This window comes from Ornithorhynchus anatinus, chromosome 17, assembly GCF_004115215.2.
Source record: "Ornithorhynchus anatinus isolate Pmale09 chromosome 17, mOrnAna1.pri.v4, whole genome shotgun sequence".
In the NCBI taxonomy this organism is placed as follows: Eukaryota; Metazoa; Chordata; class Mammalia; order Monotremata; family Ornithorhynchidae; genus Ornithorhynchus; species Ornithorhynchus anatinus.
The window spans coordinates 11733835-11752456 of NC_041744.1; the positions used below are offsets into that span (position 1 = coordinate 11733835).

Sequence of the window (18622 nt, forward strand, 5' to 3'; positions counted from 1 at the left end):
TAAAGCAAGTATAAAGTTACCTGACAGTGAGTCGGGATTATTCTCCTCATTTTAGCTGCCTCGGTCAGTCGGTCCCATGGTCTTGGAAAAGTCGTCCTAGAGATGCTGTGGCTAAACCTTGCCCTTTCCTACCCTTTCCCAGGGCACGCACACTGTGGAGAGCGCCAAAATTTCCACCGAGATCGGAGAACAAGCTGACTTTTCCTCTTCAATAACCACTGCGCTGTATTTTCCCAAAATCGTTTTATTAACAAAAAAGTGCAAACTGTCTTAAACAAAAAAATAAACCATGGATTACAGCACTTTCACATTAGGAATCCAACATGTGGATATGCGAATGGCTTTCGTCAAGTACAAGAGAGGCACGTAGAGACTCTCAGTATCCGTGCTTGTTCAATATTTCTCACTCAACTGAATTACAGTGTAGCTTTCACAAACAAGTGGAGCAGCCCAAAACACATTGTAGTAAGAGAAGAGCATGTCTGGTGAACATTTTCTCCCTGAATTGGTCCAAAAAGCACAAAATACAGGAAGAAAACACCCAAGCTACTACTTAGTTCTCATGCAAATCATCTGTGGACATTGCAGAACCTTTCAACACACAAACTTAAATACAAAAGAAGCTATTAAAAATAAAGGGGATGAGGAACTTTCACAACCTTTGTCGCTCAAGGAATATTGAGGCGGAAAGATGGAACGCGATGGAAGTTCGAATGCCCTACTCTCGGCCATTACAGAAGCACACGGGTTTACCTGGCTCGAAACAGAACTTCCTCAAGTCTGTCTACTTCATCGCCCAGTTAAAAAGAGGCTGTGGAAAAGCGCCAGAGTGATTTTTCTTTACTCAGTTCTAGACTGTGAGAAGCAAAAATCACTCACTCAGTGGGTCCCATGGGGAGAGCCGCGGCAGGGGTGGGGAAGAGGGGACCAGTTTCACAGCTGTCCATTTCTTCCAATGAAGAGCCTTTAGTTGAAGAGAATACGATCACGAAGAACCTCATCATTATGGGTAGTGATGGGATTCCAGCTCGCGGTAACTAACTTCTATCACGTTAAACTGGATCCACCAAACACAGATCTTTTAGGAATCTAGGAGGCTGAACAGCACCAATGTCGAGCAGATGAATGAGTTGCATGCACTGAACGAGTGAGGAAAATCTGGGTAAAATCACCAGGAAATAGTTCTCTCTAGTTCTACACAGGGCTGCATTTGGGGAATGCAGCTATTACATTTATTAAGCTCTAGTAATATTATGTTGTTCATTATACTATAGAACTCTCGCCAAATTCACACTTTCCAATGAACTGTCCTCTGTGCCACTTGTAACGGTTTCAGGAATAATTTTTCAATAGGAGATCAGGCAGCAAAAAAGGTCACAATCCAGGTTTCGGTTTATGATGAAAAACTTCAGCACCTTCTACAGCACACTGCAGACTCAGGACAACTGAGAGAAAGTCGATGCCCTGGATTTGGCAATTACCTTCCACTAGTCTCTTCAGGGGCAAAGCTGAGGTCATCAGGGCCTATCTGATTGCCTTCGGGATACCCAGAACATGTGTCTAAGAGCAAAATATAAAAAGAGGAAATCAAGGTTATTTTATGTATTTATTTATTTTTTAAGAGAAATATTTTCTTTACAGAGCAATTAACCTTGCTGTATTGAAAAAAAAAAAAAGCATATCTGCCCTCCAGTAATATGTGACCCAAACAAAGGGCAAGGCAAAGGGAAAGGAAGAATAAGACTAGTAATAGCAGCCACACATATTGGATATCCAATTTTGGGCAGGGCACTGAGTTTGATGCTCGGGCAGTACAGAATTACAAAGTGATACATTCCCTGCCCACAGGAAGTTTTGTTGCTTCCTTTTTTTCTTTTTTTAAGTGATATTTGTTAAGTGCTTGCTATGTGCCAAGCACTGGGGTAGGTTCAAGCTAATCAGATTGGGCGCAAGTACTGTGGGGCTGGGGACCGGATCGATCGCTGGCCTCATTTTTGACACTCCCGCCTCCAACCTCTTACTTGCATCTTGTCTCTCGTCTGGAACGCCCCCAACTATAAATGAGCCAGACCGTGACACTTCCCGTTTTCAAAAGCCCTCCTGAAAATTCAACTCCTCCACGACAGATTCTTCCTTTCATTTTCAACTGTGTTCTTAAGCGTGTACATAAGTAAGCATTGGGTTTTATTGCCTGCCCATTTTTCCATTGCCCTTTTCCTCTCATCTGCAAATTACTTTTGTATATCTCCGCCAAGACTATACACCCTTTGACAGCAGGGAATAGGTTTTTTACTCTACTGATTCTCCCCACTGGTCACTAAGGTATATCCCACACAGAAGGCACTACAATGTATTGATTATTGGATCTTTCAAGTTCAGAAAGTCATGAGAGATGAGGTATACCCTAGGGTCCCTCACCGCTGTTTCATTATCTCTCTCATTAGTTCCTCCATTACATCTCCCTTCACCTCAAGGTTGCCTTTTGACATTTCAGCACCTCCCCAAAGCTTACTCCAAGTGAAAGCAGAGAATGAAAGAACCAAAAGGCAAAGAACCAAAGAACTAAAAGGCAACGAACTACTTCCATCTTCCCTATATTAAAAGGTCCAGTCGCCCCGTAGAGAAGCTTCTACATGAATGCAAAGTCACACCGCCAAGAAAAGAATATTCTCTGCAGTGGACTGAGGAGGAGGAAGAAGTGGATGAGGCTGCGGTGGCGTCAGCAGCAATGGGGAATTTTAATGCAACAACCCCCAACTCCAGCCCCCTGGGGTGAAGCCTAGGCCCTTCAGACTCCTCTCCCGAGCTGCCCATTCCCCACATTATAAAGCAGCAGTGCCCACTTTAAGAACACAGGCTGTCTCGCGGTGACCATTTAAGGAAGTTTTACTTAGGACGCCATCCACGTAAATGGCCCAAGCCATGGCCATGTCGGCAAGGTCAAGGGGGAGTATGACGCTGGGGAGTGGTTGACGCTTCTGGGCCCCAGCCCTACCCCTAAGCTACAACATTTTAACTATAAAAGGAGTCTCAAGAATGCAACTGCCACCTGGGGTGGATTAACGCAGGGACTCTGGGGGCTGCATTCTAACATCTCAGGCTAAGGTGGACCCCACAAAAATAAATCCATCATATATATGCATATTTATAAAATGTACGACTCATGACTTAATACACATCTAACAGATGTTCTAAGGGAAGAAGTAGCGTGGCCTAGTGGATAGAGCCTGGGCCTGAGAGTCAGAGTTCTAATCCCGGCTCCGCCATTTCTCCGCTGTGTCACTCTGGGCAAGTGTCAACTTCTCTGGGCCTCAGTTCCCTAATCTGTAAAATGGGGATGAAAACTGTGAGCCCCATGAGGGACATGGACTGTGTCCAACTAGATTAGCTCGTGTCAACTCCAGGGCTTGCCTGGCACAACATAGTAAGTGCTTAATACCATGAGGAAGAAAAAAAAAAGAAAGGAAGAAGTAGGCTATTTTGAATTAAAACTGATTGTTCATGTCTTTAGACTGAAATGGAGCCACAGAAAGGCTTTAATCTAATTAAAAGGCAAGAAAGGCATAGCGCGATGAGCCTTGATCCCATAATTGTGGTCATTTTGTTTAAATTAGCCAAAGCACTTGTACACAGAGGCCCCAGCAGACCCAGGAGGGCCTGTGAAACAGCTAATCTGACCCAGACTATCATATTATTGAAGAAATGCCCAGACTGCTATTAAAAAGGTAAATTTCCAGAGAGTGGAGTGAGTTTAATTTAGGACAGTAGAGGCATTAGCTACATATTTACTTTCATTCTATTCAGGAATGGTGCTGTCGTCACTCCTAAGGTTTAAAGAGAGAATTCCCCATTATCTTCCACCCCACCCTCTGTCTGCTCTCTACGGTTCAACCTAGAAGACTTAGGTGGTGGGGATTCTAAACCTCACAAGGAAACAGTTTCAACTTCCAGGCATATCTCATTACTGTACTAGGTGATCTTGGCTTCGAAAAAGACCTCACCAGGCCAAAAGTCTCAGAAAAGATACATGTGAAACCCGTTTTTCATGTTCAGATCAGGCACATAATGCTGAGGGACTTCAACTCAGAGGCTTAAAGGTCTTCACCCATGGGAACAGGTGCCACGTGGGAGAAACATGAAGAAATGTCCACACAACAGTCACTGAGCCAAGGCACAGTATCTCCACTCTACCTTCTCCTGGGGGTTGTCCTGTAAAAGAGTCGTTGAATCCATCGCAAGTAGTGTTCTCCTCCTGCTCTTCGTTTTCAGTGTCACACTCCACGTCACTGTCGCTGCTCAGCCCCGGAAGGAGGTGAAGGCCGTGTTTCTGACCAAGAGCTGCTGAAAGAAAAGGGGAAGGAAAGCAAATGAAAAGAAACCCCCACAGCCGACAATGGCTTCTGGTCCAGTCGCCCGTTTATTAAAAAATAAATACAAAACCGACCACTAGAAAAGCAAACAGGAGGATATTCTTGGTGCTGGCCCATAAGTGCCGAGAACTGCACGGATCAGTCCGCACGACTTCAAACCCATTCTCAGTCTGGCCCAGCCCACTTTCTGCAGGAGCCAGGGAGGGAAGGGGCTAACAGCGACATGACCTGGGCTTCCTAGGAGGACTGACGGCTCTAGGGTTTGGGGGAGGCCGGGGGACTGTCCAACAAAGCGGGTTGTAAGCCACCTCCCGTGTTTGGAGAACTCCTAGAATGCCAGGGAGGCGCCGAGGAGCTGTACCCAAGGATTGCTTGCCTGTGGAATGGCGGGGCGGGGGAGAAACTGAGTACTGCTGCCTCCAAGCACTGTCTAGCTGCTTTATTTAACATTGTTATTTTGAATCATGGTCGACTGCTGTTTGTAATTGCTTCTGTCTAACCACCCACCCAACTGTGAGAGTCCTTTGTTGGTCAGGGACCCTGTCTGATCTGATTATCCGTATTTACCCCAGCATTTAGCACAGTGCTTGGCCCAGAGCGTGTCCTTAATAAATACTATTTTTTATTGGTATCTGTTAAGGACTTACCATGTGCCAAATACAAAGTGCTGGGGTAGATACAAGCTTATGGGGTTGGACACAGTTCCTGTCCCACATGGGGTTTTGAGTTTTAATCCCCATTTTACAGATGAGAGAACTGATGCCCAGAAGTGAAGTGACTTGCCCAAGGTCCCACAGCAGACAAGTGGCGGGGCTGGGATTAGAACCCAGGTCCTGCTGACTCCCAGGTCCACCCTCTATCCACTAGGTCACGATGCTTCTCAATTACTATTACTGACTTGACACTCAAATCCAACTGTTTTGGCCCAGTAAGCCAACTGGCACTTTAAGGTCTTAAACACCGTAAGTAGCTCATGAAACTGATAGTTCTTGAACGCAAGAACTGTAACGGTTACTCCTTTAACATGTTCCCCAGGGGCTCTGAACCCAATAGGCTGTCAATAAAAACTCTTAAGTCCCTCATGACAGAGAGGTCCAGAACAGCGTAGACTGTGAGAAAACAAGAAATGGCTGATGAAATCCCAGGGCGGATGGTGAAGGGTTGGACCAAGCAGTGGCGAGGGATGCATAAAGGACAGTGAAATTCCTTTGAGGAACCCAGCAAGAACACATCGTTGCCCCTACTTCTTGTCGATGCCTGGTCAAATCCTTCAGGCTCTGTACCAGGATTTCGGCACAGCAGATGGTAAAAACGTGACTGCCACTTATATTTGCCTCCTACTGACATGTAGGGTTGCCTGGGTCCCCCTCCCTGTACTGATAACTCTGTGGTTTAATATTTCCATATCTGTCATGTGAGTGTCAGGGAGACTAGGTGGGGGAGAAAGGGAGGAGAAGGAGGCAGAAGGAAGAGAATGTGAGGAACAAAAAAAAAAAACAGACATCACTAGCATAGTCTCCTCAGTTGAACACGGTATCTGCACCCAGTGGACGCTCTGTAAATATCACTGACTTATGAAAAATTACTGTCATTTAATAGTATTGCCTAAATCAAGAAAAAGCTTGCATTAACGCTGTTCATTTCCCCCACCCCTGCCCAACATAATTTTCAGTCATCTTTAAATTGTCTGCCTCCTTACAGGTACTTAGAATCCAAATATCACTCTGTATCGTTTAATTACATGATTTAAATTCATGAGTGAGAAGGTGAGATAATTAGCCTCTGCAACCTATGAAATACAGTTAACAAAGACAGCTTCGACAAGCACACAGCTAAGTGAAACAGTTAAATCACTGCAGTTTTCATTTTCCCAAGGAAATTAACCATATTCTTTGCCTGATGTTTTAACAATGAAAGTTTGGCTTTAAGAAACATTTTCCGATTAATCCTTTCTACCGTAACGGTGGGGAAACTGCAGGAACTCATCATGTTGTAATGACTCAGAATGAAGACATTTTTAGTGTTCTGCTACTGAAAGACCTTCTGTAAATGCCAACACCTCCACAACATCGCACACTGCGGAGAGGGATGGATGCTGGCACCTTAATATAAGCTTTGAGCTACAATTCATCAGTCATTGAAATTCAAATGAGTGCAGGGGAGGGAGACGGCAGACTTTCACCAAGAAATGATTTTTTTTCCTACGCCGAATAAATAAGAAGTAAACATTATTTTTCTCTAACACACAGAGGGCCAGAAGGGGAAGAGAGGGATTCTTGCAGGCAACTTCTGTTAAGACATTTAATTCTTTGAATGTTAAGATGTGTGGGTTCATTAAAGATGCAGAGTCATGGGCAGGGACTGCTTTTTGAATGCTGAAATCTCTGCTGGCAAGTTTGGGGTGCTGAGAGATGACAGCAGAGCAGTGGGTTTCAAAGTGGAAGCTATACTGGTAACTTCTTAGAGCAGGAACCAAGTCTTTTATTGCTATATCGTGATCTCCCAAATACTCAGAAAAGTGTTCTGCACACAACAGGTACTCCATAAATATTAAGGGTTGGTGGGGGGGGAGGCAGAACTGGATAGGAAGACGAAAGGGAGTACTGACATGTCGGTTCACTGCGACTCTGAGACTTTCACCTTCAAGAGGTAAGGTTCCTCTTTAGTCCTCCACCCTTCCTGGGGGTCTTGTGCTATTTTGGGGATGGGGCTGTTACCACAGGCTTACATTCTAAAAATGGGACTCTGCAATATAGGGCTGCAAGCAGTGGTGGACTTTGGGACCTCTTTCCTAGCTAAAGCGGTCCTCAAAAAAAGACTCTTGGTGGGATAGGGGGCATGACACTTGAAGCAATACCAACTTTCAAAGACACTGCAAAGGGAATTATTTTAAAATTTACCGTAACGGTGGGAAAACTTGTAGGAAAGTAAGGACTTATATATCATTATTAACAACTCATCATCAAGAGTGCAGGGGAGGGAGACAACAGACTTGGATGGAGAAGGAGGAGTCGATCGGAGAATCTGGATTAGTGGAAAAAACTGCCCAAAAGATGTAGCGACAGACTCGATGTGAGAGTTGAGACGGGGCAAGGAGTAAAGGATAATACCACAGTTGAAGGCTTTGAAAGATGGTGGGGGTGGTGTTACTGTCAATAGGGACAGGAAAGTTAGGTGGAAGACTGGCTGTGAGAAGGAAGATGAGTTCAGTTTTAGACACACTGAGCCTAAGGGACCGAAGGACATCCCTTAGATGTCCTTAGAACAGCTTAGAACAGTGCTCTGCACATAGTAAGAGCTTAAATACCAACATTTATTTATCCATGTGGAGACATCCTGGAGGCAAGAGGAAATGCGATGGTGTAGGAGAGGAGGGGCAGAACGGGGAGGCCTCCACAGAGGCGTGGTAACCGAAGCTTGGGAACCGCATGAGCTCCCCAAGAGAGTTCTATAAGAAGAGAAGGGGACCCAGCCAGGAGGTGAGAGGAGCCAGCAAAAAGCAACTGAGGAGCAGCCACAGAGGGATGAAAAGCAGGAGGCAACTTCGTTGGTAAAATAACAACAATAATTACTGTATTTGTTAAATGCTTACTCTGTACCAGGTAAAGCCAGAATGGATAGCATTTCCAGGAGAATGGAGTGGCCCAAGGAGTCAAAGTCAGCCAACAATACGTCAAATAAGATTGGGATAATAGTGACTGTTGGATTTGCCTATGAGGAGGTCACTGGAAGCTCAAAATATAACAAGTCATACACCACCCTGTATAATGTTAAAGGAAAGGGGGTTGTGTCAGAAACCATGAAGTGATTTTCTAACAAGTCACCTCCTTGAGCAACACATCCTTCATTGTGTAATAAATGGTCTAGTTGGCTGGTCATTTTGTGTGATGTTTCAGCCAGACAAATATGAAATTCAAACTCGCTCAAGAATATTGTGCTCAGGTGGCATATGCCTTTAAGAAGTGAGATATTTGGCAATCTGATAATACCGTTGCTTTCCCCCAAAATTTGGGTTTCAATTTCTTTACCTTCCTCGGGCCCAGCTGATGCCCCTTCAGGAAGGCTAGTTTGCAACTCTCCGGTTTCAGTGTTATTTTCCAAATCAGTCGCCTGTACGCCTTCCGTGCAACATCCTTTCAAATCAGGCCTAGAAAATAGGATGAGGCGATAAACTTGAAGTATACACAATATTCATAACAGTCAGCAGTGCTCCTCCCTCACAATCAGAGCAACACACATATAATTAGAGAATTAAGATTCAATTCAGTATGACACATGGATCTTTAGCTCGATTCCTGCATATTTAAACAGTCACTCAGCGTTAAAGGGCAAAATTCTTCAATCACAATAGGTAAACAATTAGCCATTCATCACGGTTGTAGTAAATATTGAACCTTAATGCAAAGAGGAAAGTTATCTTTGAGGTGTGCTAGGATCTCTAGGTACAGAGATGTGTTCAAGGACACAAGGAAAAGCTGATCGCTTTTAACAGCCTGAATAAATCAGCAGCTGGATATTAATGAAACATCCAACAGAGACACACACAATTCATTATCTCATTAAACTGTCTGAAAGCTCAGAAAGGTAAAATTACTGATGCTGATTCAAACTTGTGATTCCCAGGAGATGGATAAAGGAGTTAGAGGCCCTTCATAAATATACACATCTAAGAAATTCCAAATGTTGTGTGGTTCCATGAAAACCAGAGGACCGAAAGAAAGCTGTAGTGGAATGGGAGAGAGAAAAATGGTGAAAGGAAGGGCTGCCTGTAACTAGAAGCTTATCTTCCTACAACACAAATCAATGTAAAATCCTCTGAGATGGAATGTCACCACATTAATGTCCTTTAAAAGGAGCGAATTGGGCAGGAAAAAGCTGGCTGACAGCTCCAGAGGCAGAGTTCCCATTAGCAGCTATTGCCTTGTCAGCTTAGACAACCAAGATTCTATCTCATCCTAAAATGGTTCATCTTTCACCCAGAAAGGGAAGCACAATGGAGAAGGAGTCAGACCTGGATATACAGAGGGGAAAAATGACGTTACAAAGATCAGTCAACCAAGCAATCGTATTGAGCGCTTACTGTGTGCTGAGCACTGTACTGAGCGCTTGTAAGAATACAATATGAGAGTTGGTAGGCACATTCCCTGTCCACGGTCTAAGGGCGGAGACAGCTGTTAATATAAAGAAGTTATGGATATGTATAGAAAGTGTTTCGAATCATTTATGTTAAAAATACGTGAGTGAATTTTTCCTGGATTTTGGCCTGCGATAAGGGCATTTTAGGGTGGTTTGCAATTTTATTCATTTCACACACCAAGGAATATAACTTACCCCCAAGCGATCATCTTCCTAGTCTTCTCAATAGTGGGCAAACCATTTAAACCTGCCACCCCAAGAACATCTGGATCCGATACTTCGCACTGCCTCTCTTCTGGCTTGGGTGGTATGTCACAGGCAGTGCCGTGAGTCAAGGCCCGCGGAGGGCTGTGCCGACTGCCAGACTGAGAGTTTCCTGGGCAGCCTTAAGAACAACCAAAGGGACATTCCTAGTAAAACACATTCTGCATCTCCAAGAAATAACCAATGCTAAAACCGGCTTTGAATGAACACACTTGATTCAATCTCCGGGTTCCTTTCCCATCAATATTTTCCCTACAGCTCTGTTTCTTGTACGTGCGCATGTTTCTGAGTCCACACGTGTCCCTGTGTGTAGGTCGAGCTTAAGCCTTAAGCAGTGACCCTGCTTGTGATTGCTCATTCTTTCTCTGCCCGCCTGTTTTAAAGTGAGCAAGACACAGGAAATGTTCTCTCCACCGTCCCTTCCTGCATTTCCTATTCTGCACATCAAGAACAATGGAGTTATCTAGGCTCTTAACTAACCATAATGTAGGAGACAGAGCACTTTCTATGTGAATTCAAATCTGTGTTCCTTTGAGGAGCTATGAGCAAATAAAAGGATGTAGGCAATTAGAAACCTGCAGTCAAACTGACAATCTACTGCTTTCTTGTTAAGCAAATCTCCACATTCTCCAAGAAATGAGTGTAGCAACCTGAGTTTGGCTGAAATCTCATTTTATGCAAAGTTCTACAAAAGAAGTGGTACGAGGTAATGGTAATCTCTCCTTTCTAAAGAGGTGGTACTAACACATTATTGTCAAGACATTTATGGGAAAAAATGGAATGAACTGTAAAAAGTTGGAATTTAATACTTTTTTGGGCTCTCAAACACTGACTTTAAAAATTAACTGACTCCCAAAAGACTTCTGTCCACCAAAGGAGATTAAACTTCTTAGCTTCTCAAGTTTACCTTCTGATAAAGTTTGGCAATCTCCTTTTGAGCGATGATTACTTTCCCCACAGTCCACTGCTCTTCGTAACGACAGGCTGCCTGCTGTACCAGAACGAGTGGGTTTGGGTGAATTACTTTTCTTATTTACCGCTGCAAAGACATTTTTAAACACTCTTTAGTCTTCAGCAAGATGACACAAATCTAAACTCAACAGACATTCAAAGTTTGTTTCCCCTACAGGACAGAATGAACTCTTATCAATTCAGCAAGAGATCCTCCAAAACCTTATTAGTTCCCTTAGATCACTTCCAGTTTCTAGCCCCATTGGATATCGAGGGGAAACCAACATAAAAATAAGGAGCTGGGACTTTGAGGGGAAAAAAAACCCCAAATCAGCTCCCATTGTGGACTGGATATGTATTATGGTGGATATTTTTCCGCAGTGGCAAAATGAGGGTTGGGTAATTAGGGTATTTGCCCAAGTCACAGACACGGGGCCTCCCAAAAAAATCCAAAGCCAGGGCTCTTTTTAAAAAGTTAACCCCCCATCCATTTCCTCTATACACAACACTACCGTCTTTAAAATTTAAAGTGGACCAAAAATGTCAAATGTTGGGGAAGGAACAAGATTTTAATTATAGCTAAACTCTCTGGGTTTTCTTTACCATGAATTAAATCTGGAACTTGAGTTGGGATTCCTTATCTCTGTCTAAACAAAGTCATCCTGAATAGGAAACTTTTAGGGGTGGTTTATGAGAAACTGTGTACCTCAGGTACAGGCAGATAGAACAATACAGTAGTAATATGTTCCCTGATAAACTTTTTCCTCAAAATCCCTTGAGAAGCAGTATCACCTAGTGGAAGGAGAAGCAGTATCACCTAGTGGAAGGAGCAAGGGTATGGGAGTCAGAGAAAGTCCTTCCTGTGTGACCTTGGGCTAGTAGAGATCCCAGTGCAACTTCTCGGTGCTTCAGTTACCTCATCTGTAAAATGGGGATTAAAACTTTCTCCTTCCAACTAAGACTGTGAGCCCGATGCAGGACAGGGACTATATCCCACCTAATAAAGTGTATGTACGCCACTGATTAGATTAGTGCTTGAAACACAGAAGACACAAACACCATTAAAAAACACCACCACATTACATTTTTCATGAATGTGGGGTATATTTTTCCAGTCTCACATATAATAAAATTGAAACCCACTGTAGACCTTTGAGAAATATGAAATTCCCTTACATGCAATCTTCTGTACCATTAAGCACCCTAAGCTATTATTTATTCTCTAGTAGAGCAATTCAAAGCATAACAATACAGCCAACTAAATAAGGAGTTGCACTAAAATACGATTGCAATACAATTATTAGTCTTTGCAAGAGGCCATAGAACTAGAAGCGGCTTTTCAAATTTAGTGAAAAATGCATCCAGTTTAGGTTAAACAGCCATCTTTTCTTCATAAAGCACCTTGTTGTAAGCTACGTCCTTCTGAACACTTCTGCACACCTTGGAATCCTCCTCTGAAGATCTTCGATCATTTTTAACACTTCACCTGCTTTCCTGAAAATTGACGCAAGGCTCTTTAACCTACAAATCTTAGCTGGAAGTAAAACTAAGACTCTCGTCCTAGCAGCAGCCATGACACATTCCTGCTCTGCCTCAGGGGAGTGGGGATTTCTCTTCTTCTGAAAGCAGCCCAAAAGGGGGGAGGCAGAAGGGATAGAACTGTAAAGGATTTAGCAGCCTTTTCTCCACACTATGATTCTCTACTACTTTTGGAGAGAACAGAGAATCTGCCTTACAACTTGGGTTTGGGGAGGATGGCACCTGCACAAGGTTTCTCCATTTCATTCTCAAGTAGCCAAAATTGGGGAGGAAGTAGAGGGGCCGAAGTTTTTAGCCAGACCTTGTGGCCTTTTCTACAATGCCATGATTCTCTGCTGCTTTCAGAGAGAGAAGAGAACCCAGCTTTCAGGTTGTGTTCAGGGAAGACCAGGAATGGCAATTCTCTCTATTGATTGGACATAAACGTATCAGGGGAGGCTTACAGATCCTTGGCTCTGTGAGCAATTAGTGCAGGATGGAACTCCAGACTTTACTTTCCGTGGTTGCTTGGAACTGGGGTGTATGCCTGGACTGGATTTGAAGTGCTAAAAGTGCTAAATCTGTACTGCACGAAGAGCACTACAGTCAAACTAGTTATAGAAAATGTGATAATGAAGTTCAAAAAACACTTATACATATCAAATTCTAAAGGGAAAAGTTTTGAAGGATTTTTGTGTTTGTGTTCTTTGTGTTAAAACCAACATTTACAGTAATGTCTTAACGGTTTAAAAAAAACACCTCATTTTTTTAAAATGAGCTTCAGATTTTTGCTCCTCATGATACATTTTTATTGAAAAGGAAAACCCCAAACAGATTTGTGCTGCAAAAAATGCTGCCTGCATACACATTCCTGGTGATTTCAGACCTAAAAAAATTAATTCTTAAAGACCCCAAACCACTCATGTAGAGAAATCGGCCATCATTCATTCATAAATGTAGACTGTAAGATCCTTGTGGGCAGGGATCATGCTTCCAACACCATTGCATTGTACCTTCTCAGGGGCTCACACAACAGTAAGTGCTCACTAAATACCACTGATTGATTGAAAATAAATAAAATAAAGGATTAAAATTAAACATTGACTTAAAACCTGAGGTGGGACACCTCTGGATGGCTTGAGAATTTCCTCTTCTGAGCTACTTTCAGTTTCCTCTCCTCTCTGCCAGCATGGGGAGCCTCAGGGTAGTCATTATGGTCTGAGGGAAGGAAACTTCATTTCCCCAATCGTTTTCCCCATCCCAGGCCACTGGGATCTCTCCAAATCTGTGAGGAACCCCACCCAGGGAGCAGTACCTTCCCCAAAGGACCTGGGGTCCAGAGCAGTACCCAAAAGAGCCTCTGGATCAATCCAAACTACAAGAGTTCAATTTTTCTTTCCTCCTAAGAGTACATGAATGGGCTCTTCAAGGCCCAATTAAATCAGTGAAAATGGGTACCATTACTTCTTGTAACTGGCTTAAGTATATCCAGAAGGTCAATTATTACACTTCTGACGCCTGATGATTAGATTTGAGAAAAATATAACCACTCAGGGAGGGAAAAAAGGGAAAGCATTATACACCAATGACTAGTTGTACTCTCCCAAGCACTTAGTACAGTGATTTGCATAGAATAAGCACTCAATAAATAAAATTATTATTAACAATGATAACGATCATCAATTACCATATGGGAAATGACACTTTTAAGCTTCTTCTTGTACTTACAGTTCCTCATGTAACCACTTGTAACTGATGACTTTGCCAGGAGTTCCATTCCCAAGTCCTGTAATTTGACACAACTCTCTGTTCCACAGGCAGTCAGAGACATCTGATCCACAGAAAAAGAGTTTGCCTGCACATCACAGGATCCGACATTGGAGCTCCTTACTTCTGACAACTGATTTTTTACATCTGACATCTTGCTTCGAACTTCAGCCATTTGTGTTTTGAGCCTCTTCAGCATTTTCAAATCCGGGGGAACTCGCCACATCGCCTGCCTCCTTTGGTCTTTATCTTTTCGAGAATATGAAGCTTCGGGGCAAAAGGAACAGACTGTTTTAAAATAGTCATCTTAACCACAAAAATCTTGCTGTGTTGACCCAATTCTTGTAAATCATAGTATTAAATGAACTAATGAGGTGCCCCGATGCCAAAGATGTTCTTAAATCATCTACTTTAGTAACGACATAAGAGGACTTGTTTTCAAACACTCCTGCACGTGTTCTGGGAGTTTACACAAATAACCACCATTTTACTGCTTCTTTTGAGGAATGGCAGAAGTCAGGTAGAGAGTCAGAGAGGAGTTTTGTTGAGGAGAAGCAGGGGAAGGGAGACATGGTGAACTGGGTCGGGGGAGGGAAGGGAGAAGAGATCTGTTAGTGGAGGGGCAGGAAGGTGGCTAACCCCCTAAAAGTACCAGGGAGCCAAACAGCAAATTTGGGTACCACAGTTGGGTCATTTATTGGCTCTCCTGTGTTGGCAGGACCCTGAGGTCTTGTGACTAACTTTAAATTCAGATACACTCACCAAGCTGGTTAAATATGCATAAATTACACCAATTTAAAAAAATTAAAGCCCACACAACAAAAGAATCTTCTCCTCCAAATTTCGATTTAGTCATATATGCTTTCCCACTTTTTCTTTGCCCAGCCCTCCCTAATCTCCCTCCTTCAAAAATCACATCCCCCGAAACATCAACCTTAAGTTCAGCCCAGGTTCATAATGAAAAGTTAACACCCATGCCAGGGGGTACTAAAAAGTTTGGCTCTGGTGGAAAGGTGAAGGGAATGGAACGTGGCGAATAAGGCAAGGTGTTCATCTTGAAGTGGCTGGGGAACAATTTTAAAAAACGGTCATTCTTAAACACCACCAGCTCTGGAAAATACACAATCTCCTTTACAAAATAGTAGCATCCGGATTTTTATTTTTTATATAAACAACGAAAGTGACAATTAAGTCCTACCACATAGGACACTCTACCATCTGCACTTAATTCACCAATATTTAAAAATAAATTATAGCTAATCACTCTAGTCTAAAGGGGACCTTCAAGCCTACAATTTAATGACACTGATTTGACATGGTATACATGAAATCAGCATGAAATAAATGGGTAAAGTCAAAGGGTTACTTGAAGGTTCCCCATTTCCTGAACTCAAAAATGGTCATTTCTCTCTGCATCAAAAAGCAACTCCTAATCATTTGATTCAAGGCTTTCCACCAACTCCTTCCTTTTTACCGTTTGGATCTCTTCTACTACAAAACAACTAACCTTCTGCACACCCGACAAAGGTCACCTTCTAATTATATCTTGTTCTCAACTCCTCCTGCCCACCCACGCCAACCCCATTCTCCAGCCCATTCCTCCCTCCATACTCCCTGCATGGCATTCGCCTCCCCTCATAAATGCACCAACCCATATCCCTCCCAACATTCAGAGACCTCCTGAAAAACTGGCTCCTCCAGGAGGCACTCCCCAACTAATCCTCCCTCCCTGGGTCATATCATCCCATCAACCACACTTAACCCATACTTGTCAATCAGGGTATTTATTCCACTTAGTTATTTTACTTATCTTTTGCTATTTTCGTTTCCTAATTTCAACTGTATCTCTTTGCTTGCCTCTCTCTGATTATAACAGCCTCAAGAGCTGGGACTGTGATCTGTGTGCTCTTAAGCGTCTAGTACAGTGTTCCAAATGTAACGGGGACTCAGAGGATGATGATAAACACAAGGAAAAAACATCAAACTATTGTCAATGCTTTATGGGATTAAACAAAGTAAAAGGGAAAAGCATGCTGGGTTAAAAGAAAAAGTTTTTACCTGTGGCTTGCAGAATGGAAGCAGGTGGTCGGGGTTGTAAACCCCATATATTTTCCATACTGCTCCGGTCCTTAAAGTCCAACAGGTGAATTAAAATTAAGGGATCTATATCTAACAGGCTGCTGCTAGCTACAGAACTTAAGTTTCCAGTTCGTCTTGAGGGTCTGCTGCTTGCATTAGCATATCCATGGCTAGCATGGCTACCACCTGGAATACAAAAACAAGGGGCTTATTTTTAAAGTGAAACACTTAGGACTTAAGTTGTCACATGCCTTAGCATTTAAGCATTATTAAAAAGGCGTTTAAAAACGTTTTAGAAGAACCTAATGAAAAGTGAAAGAAAAAAACACATTTTTTGAAAATGCAGAGTAACATAAAAATACCATATTGCATTTCAGTGATCTTCAATTCATTAACTCAGAAAGACCAGCGCATACTTTGGGAGACGGCTGAACAATGTAGTGGAGGCAACACAGTATTGGGCTTCCTATCAAATTCAAGCTCTACAGAGCGGAGGGGCTTGCCGTCACTTTCCCATCTGACTTCTTGAGCAGTTCCATCAGCGTTACCTACAGGCTCTTTTCTGCATCAGTTGGCAAGAAAGGAGAAGTAAAAATCCTGCAACCAAGTCAGTTATTTTGTCCAACCTAACCCAGCTGCACTTGGTGGGACAAGTGAGGAGAAGAGATGACTAGAAGATACCCAAACAACTGGCTCCCTGTGGGCCGGGAATATGTTTACTAATTCTGGAATACTGGACTTTCCCAAATGCTCAGTACAGTGCTCTGCACACAGGAAGTGCTCAATTAAAATGACTGATTGATTGATAAGCTTAGAGTGGGAAAACAAAAAGGGCAGAAATGTTTTAGGGAAAAAGCATAAAAATCTCCTCAGGCCATGCTGCATACCAACTGAAAACTGGCAAGTCGACTGACACAGATAAACCCACTGGGCAAACTGCTATAGGAAAGGGGTAGCTAGCTCCGCATAAGCAGAAACTTAGTAGGGCTCACCAAACAGGGAGTCTAGAGGGGAAAAAAAAATACCAGTGGGTTCAAGCAACAATCATGCTTGCATACGTGCGAGTCCAATGTGGAAGGGACAGAGTTCCACGTTGGTCTTTTCAGCTATACATGCCCCCACAGGTGAATTTCACAACAGCGACATCTTTATTACGAACAACAATACCTCTATGTAGTTTACGTTTTGCTAGTATTTTCAATCAATTCATTTATCCATGCTAATAGAGGGGCAAGGGTAACCTAATCAATCTCGAGGTAATTCTCAATCACACCTTTCCCCTACTACTGCCTGACCCTTGGGAGAAGGAAATAAGATCTTAGAAGACAGGATAGTGAAGCAGGTCAATATATTCAACTTGACTATCAGAGATGGCCTCCCTCTTTAAGTTTTTTTTAAAACTTTAAGTCCCCTTACCCAGGGACATCAAGTTAGGGAAAGGGGAACAACGATGGCCACGACTGGCCGACAAAGAAAGGTAGGGTGGAGACGTCAGATCCGTCCCACCACAACTGTAGCATTGGCAAGTATGGTCATGAGCAAGTCAGAATTGAGAAGCGGCATGGCCTACTGGATAGATCACGGGCCTGGGAATCAGAAGGACCCGGGTTCTTATACCGGTCCCACCACTTGTCTTCTTTGTGACCATGGCCAAGCCACTTAATTTCTCTGTGCCTCAGTTACCTTGTCTGCAAAATGAGTTGCCATGTAAGGCATGGGATTGTGTCCAACCTGATTAGCTTGTATCTACCTCGGCACTTAGTATAGTGCCTGGCATAAAATAAGCACTTAATACCATTAAAAAAAAATTCAAGCCCAGCTCTGCATCGCGCTACATAGGCATAGGTTTAGAATTTCCCTCTTTTGCTTATAGGCAACCCTATGGCAGGGACCCTACTTAGATCTTGGCCATGAGGATGGACCTGGAAATGAATGAGAAAGCAAGGGAAGGAGAATGGGTGATTCCTACCGGCAAAAGCCAAGACCACTGTGACTACACACTATCCCCCACCCATTCAGCATTCCCCTCTCACCTCCGACAAGATTCTTCCTGGGACCCAGGATGGGAAGGAGGGGGACAGAGATCTCACAGTCAAGCCTTGACTGCTGGCTCTTCTCTCTTTCCACAAGCTGGGGCTGAGTCACTCAAAGAATAACGTGACCTTTTACAGCAAGCCACGCCAGCCACTGAAGCTTGGGCACAGAACAGACTGTCTTCCCCTGCCTGGGTTTAGAGGGCTGAGGCGGGTAGGGATGGCAGAGCCAGGCCCAGCACAGGCCAGCACCTGGGGAGCCGGAGCTGAGCTCTCAGCATCCGGCCTCCGCATCATTTCCAACCCCCACCCCCCAATCAGCTGCCCTCATTTACAGAAAAGAAACATAAAACAGCCTGCACATATGGGTATGTCTATTTTGGGAATCAGGTGGCAGCCATGTTGGTAGAGAGGAGACGTATGTAACTGCCTTCTGAATTGCAGTGGCTCAAATTATTTGTCTGTGGAAAATGGGTTTCTAGCCCAGAGCCCAGGACTGCAGCA

At 43.4% G+C, this 18622-nt stretch overlaps 1 protein-coding gene across 3 annotated transcripts in view; it reads right to left on the minus strand.

Annotated features, from left to right (window-relative positions):
* Window positions 1-226: 226 nt before the first annotated feature.
* Window positions 227-18622, minus strand: part of TRIM37 (tripartite motif containing 37) — a 54814-nt gene continuing 36418 nt past the window's right edge. The window contains exons 18-24 of one of the 3 annotated variants that reach the window (XM_039914429.1): window positions 16065-16271; window positions 13968-14273; window positions 10678-10761; window positions 9702-9891; window positions 8399-8517; window positions 4192-4341; window positions 227-1560 (exon numbers count right to left, since the gene is read on the minus strand). In XM_039914429.1, the coding sequence (XP_039770363.1) occupies window positions 1478-1560; window positions 4192-4341; window positions 8399-8517; window positions 9702-9891; window positions 10678-10761; window positions 13968-14273; window positions 16065-16271 (1139 nt within the window). In that variant the 3' untranslated portion in view covers window positions 227-1477. Of the gene's footprint in view, window positions 1561-4191; window positions 4342-8398; window positions 8518-9701; window positions 9892-10677; window positions 10810-13967; window positions 14274-16064; window positions 16272-18622 lie in introns of all 3 variants that reach the window. The other 2 variants (XM_029081993.2, XM_029081992.2) reach the window with 2 other exon arrangements.